Raw genomic sequence first — 14,961 nt, 5'->3', positions numbered from 1 at the left:
CTGTTTTACATAAGTCGGATCTTATCCACTATCGGATCCTATCCACTATCAAGGCTGGAGGCCCTAGAGGCGTCCAGCCTTGATAGTGGTTTCATACTTTAAGCCAAGTTGCACGAAACACAGCTCAAACGGTACTCGTGCAGCCTGTTAGAGCTTCTCTGTTTAAGCTAAACTGAGCTTACCACCTGCTGGCTACAGCTCCATTACAGGAACAAAGAAATAAAAGTGGTATCAACAGCTAATTACCTGTATAATTTATGCCACATCTGATTTATGTGTTGTGGTTTTTACAAGTTCCCCACACTTTGTGGGGGGGTGATGATGCCAGTCTAATTCAGAGAACCGATGTTATGTTCAGTATTTGCACATTTCGACGAACTGTGGCAGGTTTTTATGTGTATAGATTTGGTGATCTGAAAACATACCAGTGTGCAGATCCATTTTAAAGCCCTCAGTGAATTTTTCCTCTTGTTTGATATCTCCTTTTCCATCTGTGCCCTCTTCCTTCCTAACCCCTGCTGTTGTTGGCCTGGCACAGCTTTCACTTTCATGGTTCTGTCTGTGTGTGTGTGTGTGTGTGTGTGTGTGTGTGTGTGTGTGTGTGTGTGTGTGTGAGTATATATGGTGAAATGTATTCTTGGAGAGACGTGCCGTAGCAGGAGCTACCACACAGGTGGGTTTGGGTACTTTGACAGGTGATTTAGTCTGCCTGGATGTCTATTGAGAGCTTTTGTCAACACAACTGAGTCACAAGTGTGTCACAAAGCTGTACAAGCTTGTATCCCAGATCAAAATGAAGGCATAGCGATGTGCAAAATGGATGTGGTTATTTACTTACTGCGTACTTGTTGGGTTGAATGTAAATATTTCGGGGAAATCCCAATGAACACCGCAGCTGGTGTGTAAGGTAGTTTGTGGTAATTTGCAATTGTTGCTCGAGAAGGTTTTTGCATGTGGGGGGTTTTGCATGTGAAGTCAAGTCGACTGTCGTCTCTACATTGTTCAGCTTACAAACATCTCAATTGTGTATTTAGCACTGCCAAATGAGTGTGTGTACTACCAGTCCAATAAAAACTGACTGCTGTATATAAGATGTATTGATCCATATAAATATGCTATTACACCAATATGATTGTTTTTTTTGGGGGGTAACCAGTCGTCTTTCTTTGTCTAGCTTCGATATCAGTACATTATCATTCTAATTTCATATCAAAAATGTTGTAATCTCTATTAATGTACTAACATGCTGTGATTTGTGGCCTAACAACATGAATCTGTTTACATTGTGCAGAATACACAAGTTACACAGAATGTTCAGAATGTCACATTGAACAATGTGCACTATGTTTTAAACCAATAATCCTTTGGTTAAAAGGCTGAGGTGACACTGATCAACGCACTACACGCCAGCAGCAGCATCAGCCTCTATGTTCACTGTCCTATTGAGAACAAACACACAGACCTGGTTTACTATGTCTGTTGTGGTTCGGCACTTTTGAATAAAAACACACTGGTGTGACACACCCTTTCAGGACGTGGTTGGGTTTGCTTTTAACAGTCAAATCGTCTGTGTCTTAACATGCAATTTATAGAAGTTATCTTGTTTAATTGCGTGTCTATTATTCAGATAATGAAACTGCAGCCCTTTGAAAAAGCCAATAATGAGAAATAAGAGACATTCAAATCCCATAATAGCTCTGCCATAACAGACTTTTCCAAGCCAGACAGATGGAATTAGCAGTAAAAATGCTCTTTTACATTTACGCAACAGTGAGTCAGAATGAACAATACAGGCGCACTAGTATTGATACATTTCCCATATTCATCAATCACATACAACTCTGTAGAAATCTGAATATGGCTGACGTGTGAAAGAGTGCAGATTAGGCTATGTAATTCCTCATGTTACAGTGCTTACTGTTCCAGCATTTGAGATCATTGCACACTCCTAAAGCAATTAATCGTGATATAGATACTACTCGTATAGTGGGGTAAAACAGAAATTTATCTTTATCCTGTGTTGTTTTTACTCATGTGCACTCACGACAGTTTTTGCATGGATTTTACCACTGTGGGCGGATGTTTTCTTTTACACAGAGCCTGCCAGTTGCTTGCACTGTTTCTGGTATTTAAACTTAGATAAATATTTCTGGTGTAACACATTTATACTGACACAATAGGGGTTTCAGTCTTGTATGAATTTAAACAGATTCCAGGTCTTTCTTGCCAGACATTTACACTGAATGTGAGTGGATTACTTTAAATGAAAGTGGATTCATTTATTACTTTTAAAAAGATTGTGTTAATCTTCTCAAATACGTAGAAGTTAGTGTTTTAAGCCAGATAAATCATGTAGAGGAGGGAGTTTCATTGTTTTTTTTTTGCTTTAAAACTATATCATACATTCTGCTAACTTTGCTAAGTTTTTGCCTCTAAAACCCAGAGAAAACGCTACGCTTTTTGCTCACTGTGAACGTTTTGGATAAAAAACAACAAGGAGAGTGAGGGAGAAAGCCTCTTGTCTTTTATCAGAGTGTACGTGATAGGGCTCTTGTCTCTGGACAGCCTGCCCACTGGCACGACGGAAAGTAACGGTTTCCTGTGAAGGAAGATGGACCGAGCCGAGCTTGAGCGGGCGGAGTGAAAGTGCACACGTGGACTCCCGAGACTGACGTTTTGACGAACCAATGAGAGCACGGACTGATGACGCCAGCACCCATCACTCATCCAATGGGTTGGGTTTATTTGGAAGTAAGAGTTTGGAGTAGGAGAAAATTTAGGTGGAAAAAAAAAGCTTGTGAAACGGATCTGGCTCGGAGGCTGTTGGGAGTCAGACTCAGAGAGAAGATTGTTGATGTTTACTTTGTGTGTGTCGTACGGATAAACAGAGAAGACATTTCTCTTCCTTACAGTAGAAAAAATGAGTTGTGTGATAGGAAGAAGAAGAGACTTTGATTTTTCTTTCTGAATATAGTTACAACTACTTCATCTCCACAGACAAACACAGTTGGGTAAGACCCCCGTTTCCTTTTTAGTCTGATGGTATTTCAGGCTGCTGTATGGTTTCAGAAGCTTTATAGCCAGGCCTTGAATGTACAGCTACTTGTAATGCACTTTGTACTTATTAAAAAGATGAGACAATAACACATGAAGACTCTACCTTAAAGCTACATTGGTCTTTTCACCCGGAAGATCAGACAGCAACCGTGTTTGCTCTGTTTTCCTGTAAAATGTATCTGAATAACTTACCATAGTTTGTCCTTTTCGCTAGCTCTGTGTTTCCCGTCCTACAGAAAAACAGAAACCGAGCACATATGAATCCCAATGTATATCTGAAACTGCTGGGTTGATTTAAAATAAGAAAAAAGGCTTCCTGAGGTGTATCCCCTTTAATCCATCTGGTGCGACACAATGATATGGCAACCAACAATTAAAAATACCAATATCCTGACCTCATGTACTTTTTGGCTTAGTCACTATGATTGTGCTTGGTATTAAATGTTAAGAAAGTAATATAATCTTTTTAAAAATCTACAAATTTAAACAAATTGTTTTTTAAACAAATTTTAAAAAATGTGGTTAAGTAGATGAACTGAATAGAGATGTTCAAATAATTGGACAGCATTAAAGCACTTTGGTAAATATACTTGTCACCACTGTACTGAGGATGATAAAAGTGTGTGTATGTGGGATCATATTTAGAAACAGGTCAGCACAGATGTTGTTTGTGAGCAAATCGGCTGAACACTAATGAGTCTTCCAGGGGGCACTTGAGTGACATGAGGGAGGATGTGATTGGCGTGGCGGCTGAAGTGTTTCCCGCAGAATGAGAGAGGTTGTACAGGGAAAGGACCCATCTGACACACAGATGAGCCCAGTTTCACATCCCATACAATCTGTCTGAATTGAGTGTCCCTCTTCAAAAGGTTCCTTTCGTTGCCAGGCAGAATATTCTCAGTCATTATCATCACAAAGGAGAGTTCAGCCACGCTCCTTGTTCTTATTCTGTGCCTGTCGATATCACACCTGCTTTGCTGTCAGACTTTATAAAGTATCACATTATTGCTTCAGGTAATTTAAGTCAAGCACATTTATTGGCTTTTTTTAACTCCAGATCATTTTTACAGTATTTCCCGTGTCGCTGGTGGAAGGCGTAGCACAGCTGAGTCTGACATGGCGGCCTGTTTTGTATTCACAATTTCTCTTTTCTTGCAAATTCTCTTCGTTTCCCCATGACAGCACGAATGTGTATAGAGATAAAGAGCAGAGACGACGACACTCCAACGGGCAGCAGCCCTCGTAAACCAGGAGCAGGTTTAATTGTTGCGGAAATGTCGGCAAATCATTACAGAGCGGAAACTGCAGTCAGCTGATGAGTGAGACCTTGTATAACAGTGAAGTGCTCTTTTGAACAGTGCACATAAAGAAAACATGTTTGACATATTTTACATGTATAAAACAAGTTTCTAGTTCATGCTTGGGAAGGTGCAAGGACACTAAGAGGATTTCTGTGGAAGGGCCGTGGCCAACACACGCTCAGTTCATGTCTGCTTGTGCTGTTTATCTAAATTATAGGCACTCCCTCACTTTTTTTTAATCTCCCTCTCTTGACAGCCATGCTAAATATAAACCTCTGCAAGGGTATACGATTTCTCCCAAATTGGCAATAAGGTGAAATGGTTTTGTTAGATAGCAGGTTTTTATCTCTCCGTCAACAGAGCTGATTGATCTGATCTGTTTGAGATCTGTTAGTCTCTTTAATCTGTTTCCATCTGTGACACAGGTGTTGTGAGTCATGGGCAGCTTCAAGGGCCACGCACTCCCTGGGAGCTTCTTCCTTGTGGCTGGGATTTGGTGGACAGGAAAGTACTCGCTCTGGCACGCCACCCGCAGGAGCAAGAGTTTAGGTTCCACCCGGCTGGCCAGCAGAGCCTCACAGCGACGCCTGGAGACGATTGAAAGCTCTATCATACTGTTCTTCTCATTTTTTGGTGAGTAGCTCACTATTATTCCCTGAATACAACAAGCTTCTTAATGCTAAAATAAAATGTCAGACGGCCAGCTGTTTACTGTGTCGACTCTTTAATTAAAGAGATCTGAGTGTGTCCTCCCCTGTGCTCCTCAGGAATGGTGGCAGAGCAGTTTTTAGCTGGCGGACCGAAGCTTCAGTTGTATGACTTTACAGAGAAGCACTGGGAGCAGCTGATGAACTGGCAACATGCCACCATGTACCTGTTCTTTGGCCTGGCGGCAGCTGTGTCTCTGGTTATCCACACCACAGACGCAGCACCGCTGGCACTGGACAGGTTGATGCTGGCTATTGCTTTCTTTAATGAAGGTACGCAGATTCTTCATTCTCTATTAAAGAGACATTTCCTGCATTTTTTTATTCACAAATAAAATATCGCATATCGAAATACCACTGAGCACAGTACAATAATTCCCTTTTAAACCAGAAATTTGCAGCTTTTCATAGCAACTGATTTTAAGTTGTGGAGAGAGCCACTTGATTCTGATTTTTCTCTTCTGTTGGGTGTGTCCTATTTGACATCTGCCATGCAGCTTTGAGCTGCCGTGCAAATGTAAACTTTGGCACAAATTATTCTCAGTAACCCTTGGAGCATGTTATTACTGCACAATAAAACATAGTTAGGCTCAGACTAGCTCACAGCAAACTGCACAGATTGCACACCTGATGATTATGTGCACGCTTTGTGGTTTTGTGCACCTGTCCAGAAGTTCTGGCTTGAGATTTGTGAGGACCTATCAACATGGCTCAAGTGTGATATTCCTGCATGCCCCACACTGTGCGTACTGGGTGACTTAGGTGACGTTATCATGAAAATGAACTGAGCACACATGGTCCTTACTGCCTTATGTATTGCAAAGAAACCTATTCTCATGAACTGGAAAACCAAAAACAGTCTGTATTATGTGTATGTGTATTGTAGTTTGCAGCTTTGGTGGCCTGCAGATGGTGCTGTCTTGCAGCAATGGGTGGGATTTTATACTCAAATACACATCACCTTGCATTTCCTCTGTCATGTATCCGCTCGATAAACGGCGTGGCTCCATTCGTCTTGTGTTTTGTTTCTCGCAGTTATTGTTTGTTAATGTGATGTGTGTGTGAGTGTGTGTGTGTGTGGGGGGGGGGGGGGGGTGCTTTCAATGAGAACTTGGAAAATGGAATTTCCTGCTTTAGACCATGAAAAAAAGACAGTAAAGCAAAATAAAAAAAAACATTTCCTTACTAACTTTGAAGGCTGTAGATGCACAGATTGAGTGATCGTGTTCCATTCAGAGGATCATTGTGGAGATAAAGATGAAGTCATTGGATATTTCTGCTCTGAGCTGGGAGTTTGATGTAGAAATCCACTCCAAATCTGAACAGCTCACTAAATCAGTTTTTTTTTTTTATAGTTTTTGAGTTGATAGGGACCTCAGATGCCAATATGTATGCTCTCAAGCTCAAGAAAATACATTTTTTCATAATATGTGCCCTTTAACATGAATTTGTATGGTCAGTTATATCTGCTAAGATAGCGTTTGGCTGTTCTATAGGTTTTACTAACAAAGCAATAAATTAATACAATCAGAGTTACTCCACTCTTATCTTATTTTTCCACTGACGTCTCTTTTTTTTCAGGATTTCTTTTCCTCTACCACCTCCATGGAAGGAGCATGCTGGACGTCCACGTGCATCAGCTCCTTCTCTACGCTGTCTTCGGCCAGGCTATCGTCGCCTTCCTGGAGGTCTTCCACCGAGGTAACATCATTCTGGAGCTGCTGCGCTGCACCCTCACCCTCCTGCAGGGAAGCTGGTTCTGGGAGGTAAATTTGACTTTTTAGCCTTTGAGAGCAGAAGTTTGTGTAAGTACTCATCCAGACTCCTGACGCGAGCTCCTCTTTGACCACAGATTGGCTTTGTGCTGTACCCTCCCAATGGGCCTAAGTGGGACCTACAAGACCACAACAACATGATGTTTGTAACCATGTGTTACTCCTGGCACCTCGCCTTCGCCATGCTTCTCGTGAGCGTGCTGTACTGCACCGTCAGCTGGTGAGAACCTGCTCCACACCAGACACCCTATGAGATGCTGCTTGTTTATTTATCCTGGAAGTCTCGCAAGAATTCCACATCACTGATGCTAACAACTTGAGTACCTCTAATGGCTCCTTCTGCACAGCAGTTTACGTTATGTGTGACTCTGGTGTTTGTTGTGGTTTGTCTCTAAGTTTGGTGCGCTCCAGACTGAGGAGGACTCCTCCAATGGAAATGGGACTCCTGAAGACCAGAGAGCGGGATGCAGAGTCAGAGGATGAGATGTTATGAAGACAAGAGTCGTACACCGAATGACTCACGAATATCACAGATGAATCAGGGATGTGATGCAGCAGCATGACCAAAAGCACGGCACACAGACAGATTGGGGATATGAACATGGTCTGTCTTTGAAATATATCTCTACCTCTGCCTTATTTAACCAGCTGCAAACCCTCTTTAACCTTACTTGCTATTTATTTAACAGTGATGTAACACTTTTCATTTACTCTGTTATATCTTTGTTATTATTGTGCACACAAGGCTTTTAGAGGATCACGTTCTTTTCGTCCAGCTCCTCAAAACTTTTTTTTTTCGTTGAGAATTTCTTGTTCAGCAGTCACCATCTTGTTCTGAAATCAGCACAGCATCTGCAGTGTTACTTGAAAACTCTTCCTTGAATACTGACACAGCTTTTTTTTTCTTCTATAAACTCCATGATGTGACAAGTTGAGTCACACGTCGAATAAGCAAAACGCCAAACAAGTTCTACAAACCGGTGGAATTATTTAACTTTTGCTATTTGATATCATTATGACTTGTTGCCTTACACAGAGATTAAATTTATCTTATCGTAGTCTTTTCGGTCACTTGAAAAGTTGCAGCAAGCATGGGATACATCACATTTCACTTGGACTGAATAATCACTCATGCATTACCCAACTTGAATGTCATGTAATGGCCTGATAACGTTTGAAGTAGATGCATGCATTACTTAGCCATCCCAGCAGGGGGCAGTAATACTCTCTTCATGTTGATAAGCAGTTTCTTTTGACTTGTTTGTGTCTGGCTGGACAATATAGTAAACACATATGTACCTGAAAGCTCGAGAACACTTTTCTGTTCTTTCTCTGGATGAATATGATCCAGTGCATCGTCACGTTTATATCATAAAACCCCAATTGTAAAAAAACTGTAAATTGAACAAAAAAACAATGCAATGATTAGCAAATCATCAGCCGATCTTTTATTCGCAACTTTGTGAGACATTTTACAGCTTGCTGACAAATATTTGCTCATCTCGGATTTTATGACAGCAACTTGCCTCAAAAAAGTTGGGAGAGGGCCATGTTCGCCTCTACTTTTAACAACAGTCTGTAGATGTGAGGGAACTGGGATTAGTTAGGAAATATTTTGGAGAGGAATGTTGCCCCAAGTACTACAAAGCCATGCCGCTGTAGTAGATACAGTGTGTGTTTTGGCATTGTCTTCCTAAAATATAGGCCTTAATATTTATATAAGGCCTTCCCTGAAAAGCACGTCGTATAGATGGGAGGAGATGTTGCTCTAAAACCTGTATATGTGTTTCAGCATTGATGTGTGCAAGTTATTAGTTCCATAGGCACTAATGCTCCCTCATACCATCAGAGACGCAGTTTTTTTTGGTGAGAGCTGATAGCAGGTCAAGTGGTCCCGCTCTTCTTTAGTCTGTAGGATGCATTGTCCTTGATTTCCAAAAGAATTTCCAGGATTTGATTAGTCCACAGAACAGTTTTCCACTTTTCCTCAGTCCATTGTAGATTAACTTTGACCCAGAGAAGATGGCAGACTTTCTGGATCATGTTCACATATGACTTCTTCTTTGCATGACAGCGCTTTAAACTGCATTTTTGGATGTTACGGTGAACTGCTTTCAGATACTGATCGATAAGTGATTTCCTAAAGTGTTCCTGAGCCCATGCAGTGATTTCCATGACAGAATCAAACCTGTTTTTTTTATGCAGCCCTTGCTAACAGGCCCAGAGATCACAGGTATCCAATACTGATTTTTGACCGTGTCCTCTGAACACAGAGATGTGTTGGGACCTTTTGAAGATATTATGTACTGGAGATGATTGAATATTCCAAATCTTTTCTTAATTGTACATTGAGGAACATTATTCTGAAATTGCTCCACAATTTAGAGACACTTTTTTTTAAAAGCACAGATTGATGAACTCCATCTTCTGAGAATCTTGACTTCTCTTAGGTGCTCTTTTTTGATACCCAATCATGTCACTGACCTGTTGGCAATTAACCTAATTGGCTCCAATGTGTTCATCCAGCTCTTCCTTTTTAGTACCGCTGACTTTTCCAGCCTTCCGTTGTCCAGTCCCAACAGATGTGCTGCTGCCATCAATTTTCGAGACGAGCTAATTTTTTTTTCATGAAATAGTAAAATGTCTCACTTTCAAGATTTGATGTGTTTTCTAAGCTCTGTTGTGAATGATATTGGTTAATGAAATCAGATTTTTTTCTTAGCATATAGATAATCAAGTCTAATATTTTTGGTCTCACTTGTTTTCTCGTGATATATTTGAAGAAGTGAAAATGTTATGTTTATATGATTGATATAATTATGTTGTGTTATTGTTGCATCACCAAGTCAAAAAGTTTGGACATATCTACCAAATCATTGTGAAGGAGTTATGTGTGTCCATACTTTTGACTAGTACTGTATCTATGCAAAAATATTGGCTAAAAACTTTATAAACTTTCAAGAACCTACAGGATCTGGAGACAGGCTGAGTAAAGATCTTCTATTTTGAACAAGATTTGTCACTCAATCCTAAAAAAAAATGTCACTCATGCATATGAAAATCACTGAGGTTTTAATGTCTGTCTGGTTTGTCGAAGTAGTCAGAAACTGAAGGAAATGGCAGACTGATGTGTTATCTGAACAAGTCTTGTTGTATGTCATATATAGACGTGTGTCACAGTCTTGGGCCACACATCATGTCTTTACATACAGCAAGCAAAACAGGAAATAGATGCAGAGAATAACTGAAACATGTGCAAACCTGAATAACAACACAGTAAACGAGAGAAATTTCTTTAAGTAGTCTTCAGGAATAGTTATCCAGTCTTCTTGAAGGACATCCCAAAGCTCTTCTTTGGATGTGGGCTGCCTTTTGTTCCGTTCTCTGTCAGATGATCCCACACTGCTTCAATAATGTTGAGGTCCGGGCTCTGAGGAGGATTCATCCCTCAATAAGACCTGTTGCCACTGATTTTCAGTCCACTTCTTGAGTCATTTGGCATAGCTCAGCCTATTTCCTCTTGTTTCCCTTCCTTAAGAATGGCTTCTTGACAGCCACCCTTCCATGGAGACCATTTCTGACGAGGCTTCAGTGAACAGTAGATGGACCAACTGAAGGTCCAAATACATCTCTCAGCTATTTTTCCCTATTTCTTTTTAACATAATTTTCAGATACTGTTAATCTATTTTGTCCTCTAGACTCCAATGGTGTGCATTCTGATGTATAACAAGTTTTCAGCTAATTTGGGAATCACCTCAAAGGGATAAAATTATTATTTCATGCCTGTCAAACTATGTTGTATTTGGCAATTTTTGGTAGATGCAGTAAAAGAGATGGGAAGAGCTATGTTGAATTGCAATTGTAACAAAGTGTCTAAATATACAAAAAGTGGTTAATTATGTGAAGAAACAACATTAGTTCATCCCTTGAGTTAGATGCCCTTTTTTATGCTTGAATGATTCCATAGGAAAAGAAAAGAAGGAACATATATATAAAGATAAATTAAGTTAACTGAAATGTTGAAAATATTAAACTCTTCCCCTCCAAATGTTTCACGCGGACATGAGTGCGTAATTTTCCAAAAGAAAAATCAAATCCGAGTGAGACCTCTTTGCTGCTGCTCCGGTCAGGTGTGTGACTAACATGCAGTCACACACCTGAGCAGGTAAGATACTGACAGCTCTGCTGGCTGCGACGTGACGGAGCTGCCCATCCACGCAGACTTGAGGAAACTCAGCGAAGTTTTCTGTCTGCCAAGGAAACAAACCGATTTCTTCTCCAGCCGCTCGACCCCCGGTGATCTCCGGCTATGGATAAATTAAAATCGGTCCTAAGCGGCGAGGAGGCGCGAAGAGAAGACCGAACCGTTTTAGAGGTGAAAAGAAACACAAATTTCAGCTTTCGCCACCCAAACTGTGACGCCAGCTGGCTCACTGACTGATCATTTACTCAGCTTTTTAAATGTTTCTTCCTGTCTCTGACTGCAGACCATGAATGAAGCCTCTACTTTAGGCTGGGGAACGCGTTTGAAGGGATTCATCGCCTGTTTCGTGGTGGGAGCCGCATGCACAGTTTTGGTAATTATGTACAGCAGTGTGATGCCTTCTGTGTCAATCGTTTGCTGTCCTCCATTTCCAGGAGGAGTGCAGGTAGAGCTGATGTGGCCTTACAGGTTCTTCTTGCCCCGAGGAATGTTGAAGATGCGGTGTTCATGTATTTGACACTATGAAAAGTCCCGCCTCAATGAGTAAAGCGCAGCTTAGAGATTCAGCATAATGTCTGACCTATAAGTCACCCGCTGTTGTGTTTGTATGTTTTCTGTGACTTGCAGGGAGTTTGTATGCTCTTCCTCCCCAGAATTGGTCTGACTCTCTTCATCGTCTTTTACACATTTGGAAACATATGCGCTCTCTCCAGGTGAGTGTCAAAGACATCCTGGAGAGTGGGAGGGTCGTATCAAAACAGCTGGCGAGGGATGTGGTGATGGACTTTTGAAAAGCATTCAGTGAACACATTTGATACGTTTCTTCTTGTGTTTGATAGCACAATGTTTCTGATGGGACCCCTGAAGCAGCTGAAGAGGATGTGTGACAAAACAAGAGCGCTCGCCACTACCATCATGCTTGTAAGAGCACAAAAAACGAAGCAGGAGACTGTTCTGAAAACTGAGAGGACTTTGTGCTCTTGTTGTTGAGTTTTCCCACGTACGACGAAAATATACGTTATACATTGGTAAACTGAGTTGAGTGACAGCTCCACAAAGTCAGTAGTTATGATTTTTAAAATAAAATTTCAAAAAAAGCGCTAATTGCTTCATAATTTTGAGAATTAAAAAAAAAAATCTGTTTTTCACTGTCCAACCTTACAGCTTCCATAATAATTAAGAAGCAGATTTAGGTGCTGCTAACCAGATGCACTTGATTACTGGTCATCAGCATGTGTGAGCTCCTCTATAAAAGCAGAAGTTTGCTGCTCTGAAGCATTCAGGTGTGTGTTAACACAATGCCAATGAGGAAAGACATCTGCGAGGATCTTAGAGAGGCAGTTGTTGCTGCCCATCCATCTGCCATGACTTTTTAAACAATCAAGTTCATATTTCTTGAGAGAGAAAGATTATTCACAAGTGAAAAATTTTCAAGACAGTTGCCGAATCCTCCCAGGAGTGGACATCCCAGCAAGTTCACCCTGAGGTCAGACTGTGTAATGCTCAAAAAAAATTACACAAACCTGAGAGCTACATCTCAGATTCTACAGGCCTCAGTTGAATGTTAAAATAAAAAAAAGACTGAACAAGTATGGCTTGTTTGGAAGGGCTGCAGGAGAAAGCCTCTTCTCTCTAAAGAACATGGCAGCATGATTGAAGTTACAAAGTTAATTTGAACAAACCACAAGACTTCTGGAACAATGTCCTCTGGACAGACGGCATCAAAGAGGAGATGTTTGATCATAATGCACAAACGCAGCCTATCAGCACAAACACCTCATACCAACTGTTAACCACGGTGGTGGAGGGCTGATGCTCTGGGCTTGTTCTGCAGCCACAGGACCTGGACAGCTGGCAGTTATTGAGTCCACCATGAACTCCTCTGAATACCAAAGTGTTCTAGAGTCAAATGTGAGGCCATCTGTCTGAAGCTTTACTGAAACTGGGTCACACAACAGGACAATGATCCCAAACACAGCAGCAAATCTACAACAGAATGTTTGAATTTGAATTTTTGTCTCATGTCTTGAGACCTGAAAAGAGTGTCACATGACTATATGCAGAGTCCTTATTGTCCAACCTGTTGACTGCAGTGAGTTTCTGTTCCAGTCTGAGCATCAGAGGCAGTGACTTACTAGGCCTGCATGCTTAGCAGCATCATGAGAAAAAATATATAGCCTTTGTAGTATGATTTCCTAGGTTTAGTGTAACTAAAGAAAGGCCCATTTTTTAAATCATTGATTATATTTGTCCCACTCATTTTTCCAGACGTGCCTTGTGTTGACTTTGTGTGCAGCCTTCTGGGTGAGTGAGCTTCAAGGCAACCATGATCACTTCTGACTTTACTCACAGCTGACAGGTAGCATGCATCAACTTCAGGGTTTTATATGTGTTATGTTATTTTCTCTTCTTCTTTTTTTCTTTCAGTGGAAAAACTTTGGACTTGCTTTATTATTTTGCATTTTGCAAGTCTTGTCATTTTCCTGGTGAGTCAAGGTTCAACCTCCTCTGCATTGTACTGTTTTCAGTCGAAGGTTACTGAGACTTTGTGGCCTGACATGTCTTTTGTTTGCAGGTACAGTCTGTCATACGTCCCGTGTGTGAGGTTGGTCTTCATAGCACCATTTATTCTAATCATCTGTTTCAGTGATGCGTATAAAAGTGTCTGATTTATGTGAATTGCTTTTCAGAGAGGCGATCATGAAGATGGTGGCTGTGTGCTTGAAGTGATCCCCATGTGTTTGGGGTGATGATTCAGGCTGGATGAAGTGTTTTTAAAGAGGCGGCGGATCTCTTATTGAAGTTGCTGAATCAGCCTGCTTGTGGTCCTGCTTTGGAGAGTCTGTGACTCTTCATCCTGCGCACTTTCCTCGTTTAATGTGTAGATAATGCATGTTTACCTCACAATTTAAATTTTTTCTTGCTTTGTTACCTGAGCAGATTTTCTCTTCTTGGCAATTCAGTGATTTATTTTAATCAAAACTTAATAATTGTGGCTTTTGTGTGTAATATTGTATAAATATCTGTAATAATTTAAACTATTAAAGCTTACATAAATTAACAAACTGCATCCTTATTATCTACATCACGAAGAGAACATGTATAAGCACTTTATATGCATTCATTCTGATTCTTTTAATAGCTTGATCATGTTGAATGCAAATAATCTGAAGTTGACAATTATCACATTAGCATTAAACTATCGCAATCTAATCTGTGGATTTAAACTTTGCTTTTATAGCTAATATGTGAAGTTAGGTGACTTTTTCTAAATCAATTATCTTATGTGAAAGAATTTTAAGCAGTGGAAGTCTTTTAAATATTTAGTGTTTCACAGCCACTGTGCAGTTTAAAGTTGGTTATCAGCGTTAAGGACTTGAGGAATGAATCCTCAGTATTAGTGCTTAATTTCTTCCGTTTTATTCCAGAATCCTTTCTTTTTATGGCAAGAATACTCCAACCACCCAAAAAATTTGCATTTCATCTGGAAAATTGCGTCACCTATCTGGTTATACTGTATGTGATTTTATTGTATGAAATCGGGCCACAGTAGCGGGATTTAATATGATAAGAAGGCAGGAACTCATTTGAACATTTCCACAGGTGTTACTTTCAGGTTATTGAATTATCTCAGGGAAACAAATATGTTTTAGTGTTTATCTGAACACCTGAGCATTGTTTTGATAGATTTTTTTGGATAACATATTGTAATGTGGAGGTGAGTAGCTAACGGTAAAAGTCAGGAAATGATTCCTGTCCTGGAGGTATCTTACTATCGGGATAAGAGCCCCAAAGTCTTATCAAGGCTTCTTACGCACATCCTCAACATTTTAAACGTTTGAAATCGATTTTTTTAAATGCAATTTATATGATAAAAATAAAGTTAAATTACACGAGGTCCTGAACGTTCAGCTCT

The 14,961-nt window shown here is 40.4% G+C and overlaps 2 protein-coding genes across 2 annotated transcripts; both read left to right on the top strand.

Moving 5' to 3' along the window:
• The first annotated feature begins 2,793 nt into the window (after window positions 1-2,793).
• tmem45a (transmembrane protein 45a) lies at window positions 2,794-8,866 on the top strand. Its single transcript, XM_072388744.1, has 6 exons — window positions 2,794-3,011; window positions 4,784-4,991; window positions 5,126-5,338; window positions 6,647-6,831; window positions 6,918-7,060; window positions 7,237-8,866. Exons 2-6 carry the CDS (start codon window positions 4,796-4,798, stop codon window positions 7,331-7,333), a joined length of 834 nt encoding a protein of 277 aa, XP_072244845.1. The 5' UTR covers window positions 2,794-3,011; window positions 4,784-4,795; the 3' UTR covers window positions 7,334-8,866.
• Window positions 8,867-10,993: 2,127 nt separating this feature from the next.
• Window positions 10,994-14,110, top strand: sft2d2a (SFT2 domain containing 2a). The gene is made up of 8 exons (XM_072388743.1): window positions 10,994-11,216; window positions 11,329-11,418; window positions 11,673-11,758; window positions 11,885-11,966; window positions 13,314-13,349; window positions 13,473-13,531; window positions 13,621-13,650; window positions 13,736-14,110. Exons 1-8 carry the CDS (start codon window positions 11,151-11,153, stop codon window positions 13,773-13,775), a joined length of 489 nt encoding a protein of 162 aa, XP_072244844.1. The 5' UTR covers window positions 10,994-11,150; the 3' UTR covers window positions 13,776-14,110.
• Window positions 14,111-14,961: the final 851 nt, after the last annotated feature.

The sequence above is a fragment of the Leuresthes tenuis genome, unplaced genomic scaffold (assembly GCF_036924035.1).
Source record: "Leuresthes tenuis unplaced genomic scaffold, fLeuTen1.0.hap1 SCAF_7, whole genome shotgun sequence".
Lineage (NCBI taxonomy): Eukaryota > Metazoa > Chordata > Actinopteri > Atheriniformes > Atherinopsidae > Leuresthes > Leuresthes tenuis.
The sequence above is the reverse complement of the archived record's forward strand: the minus strand, read 5'-3'. Positions and strand labels throughout refer to the sequence as shown.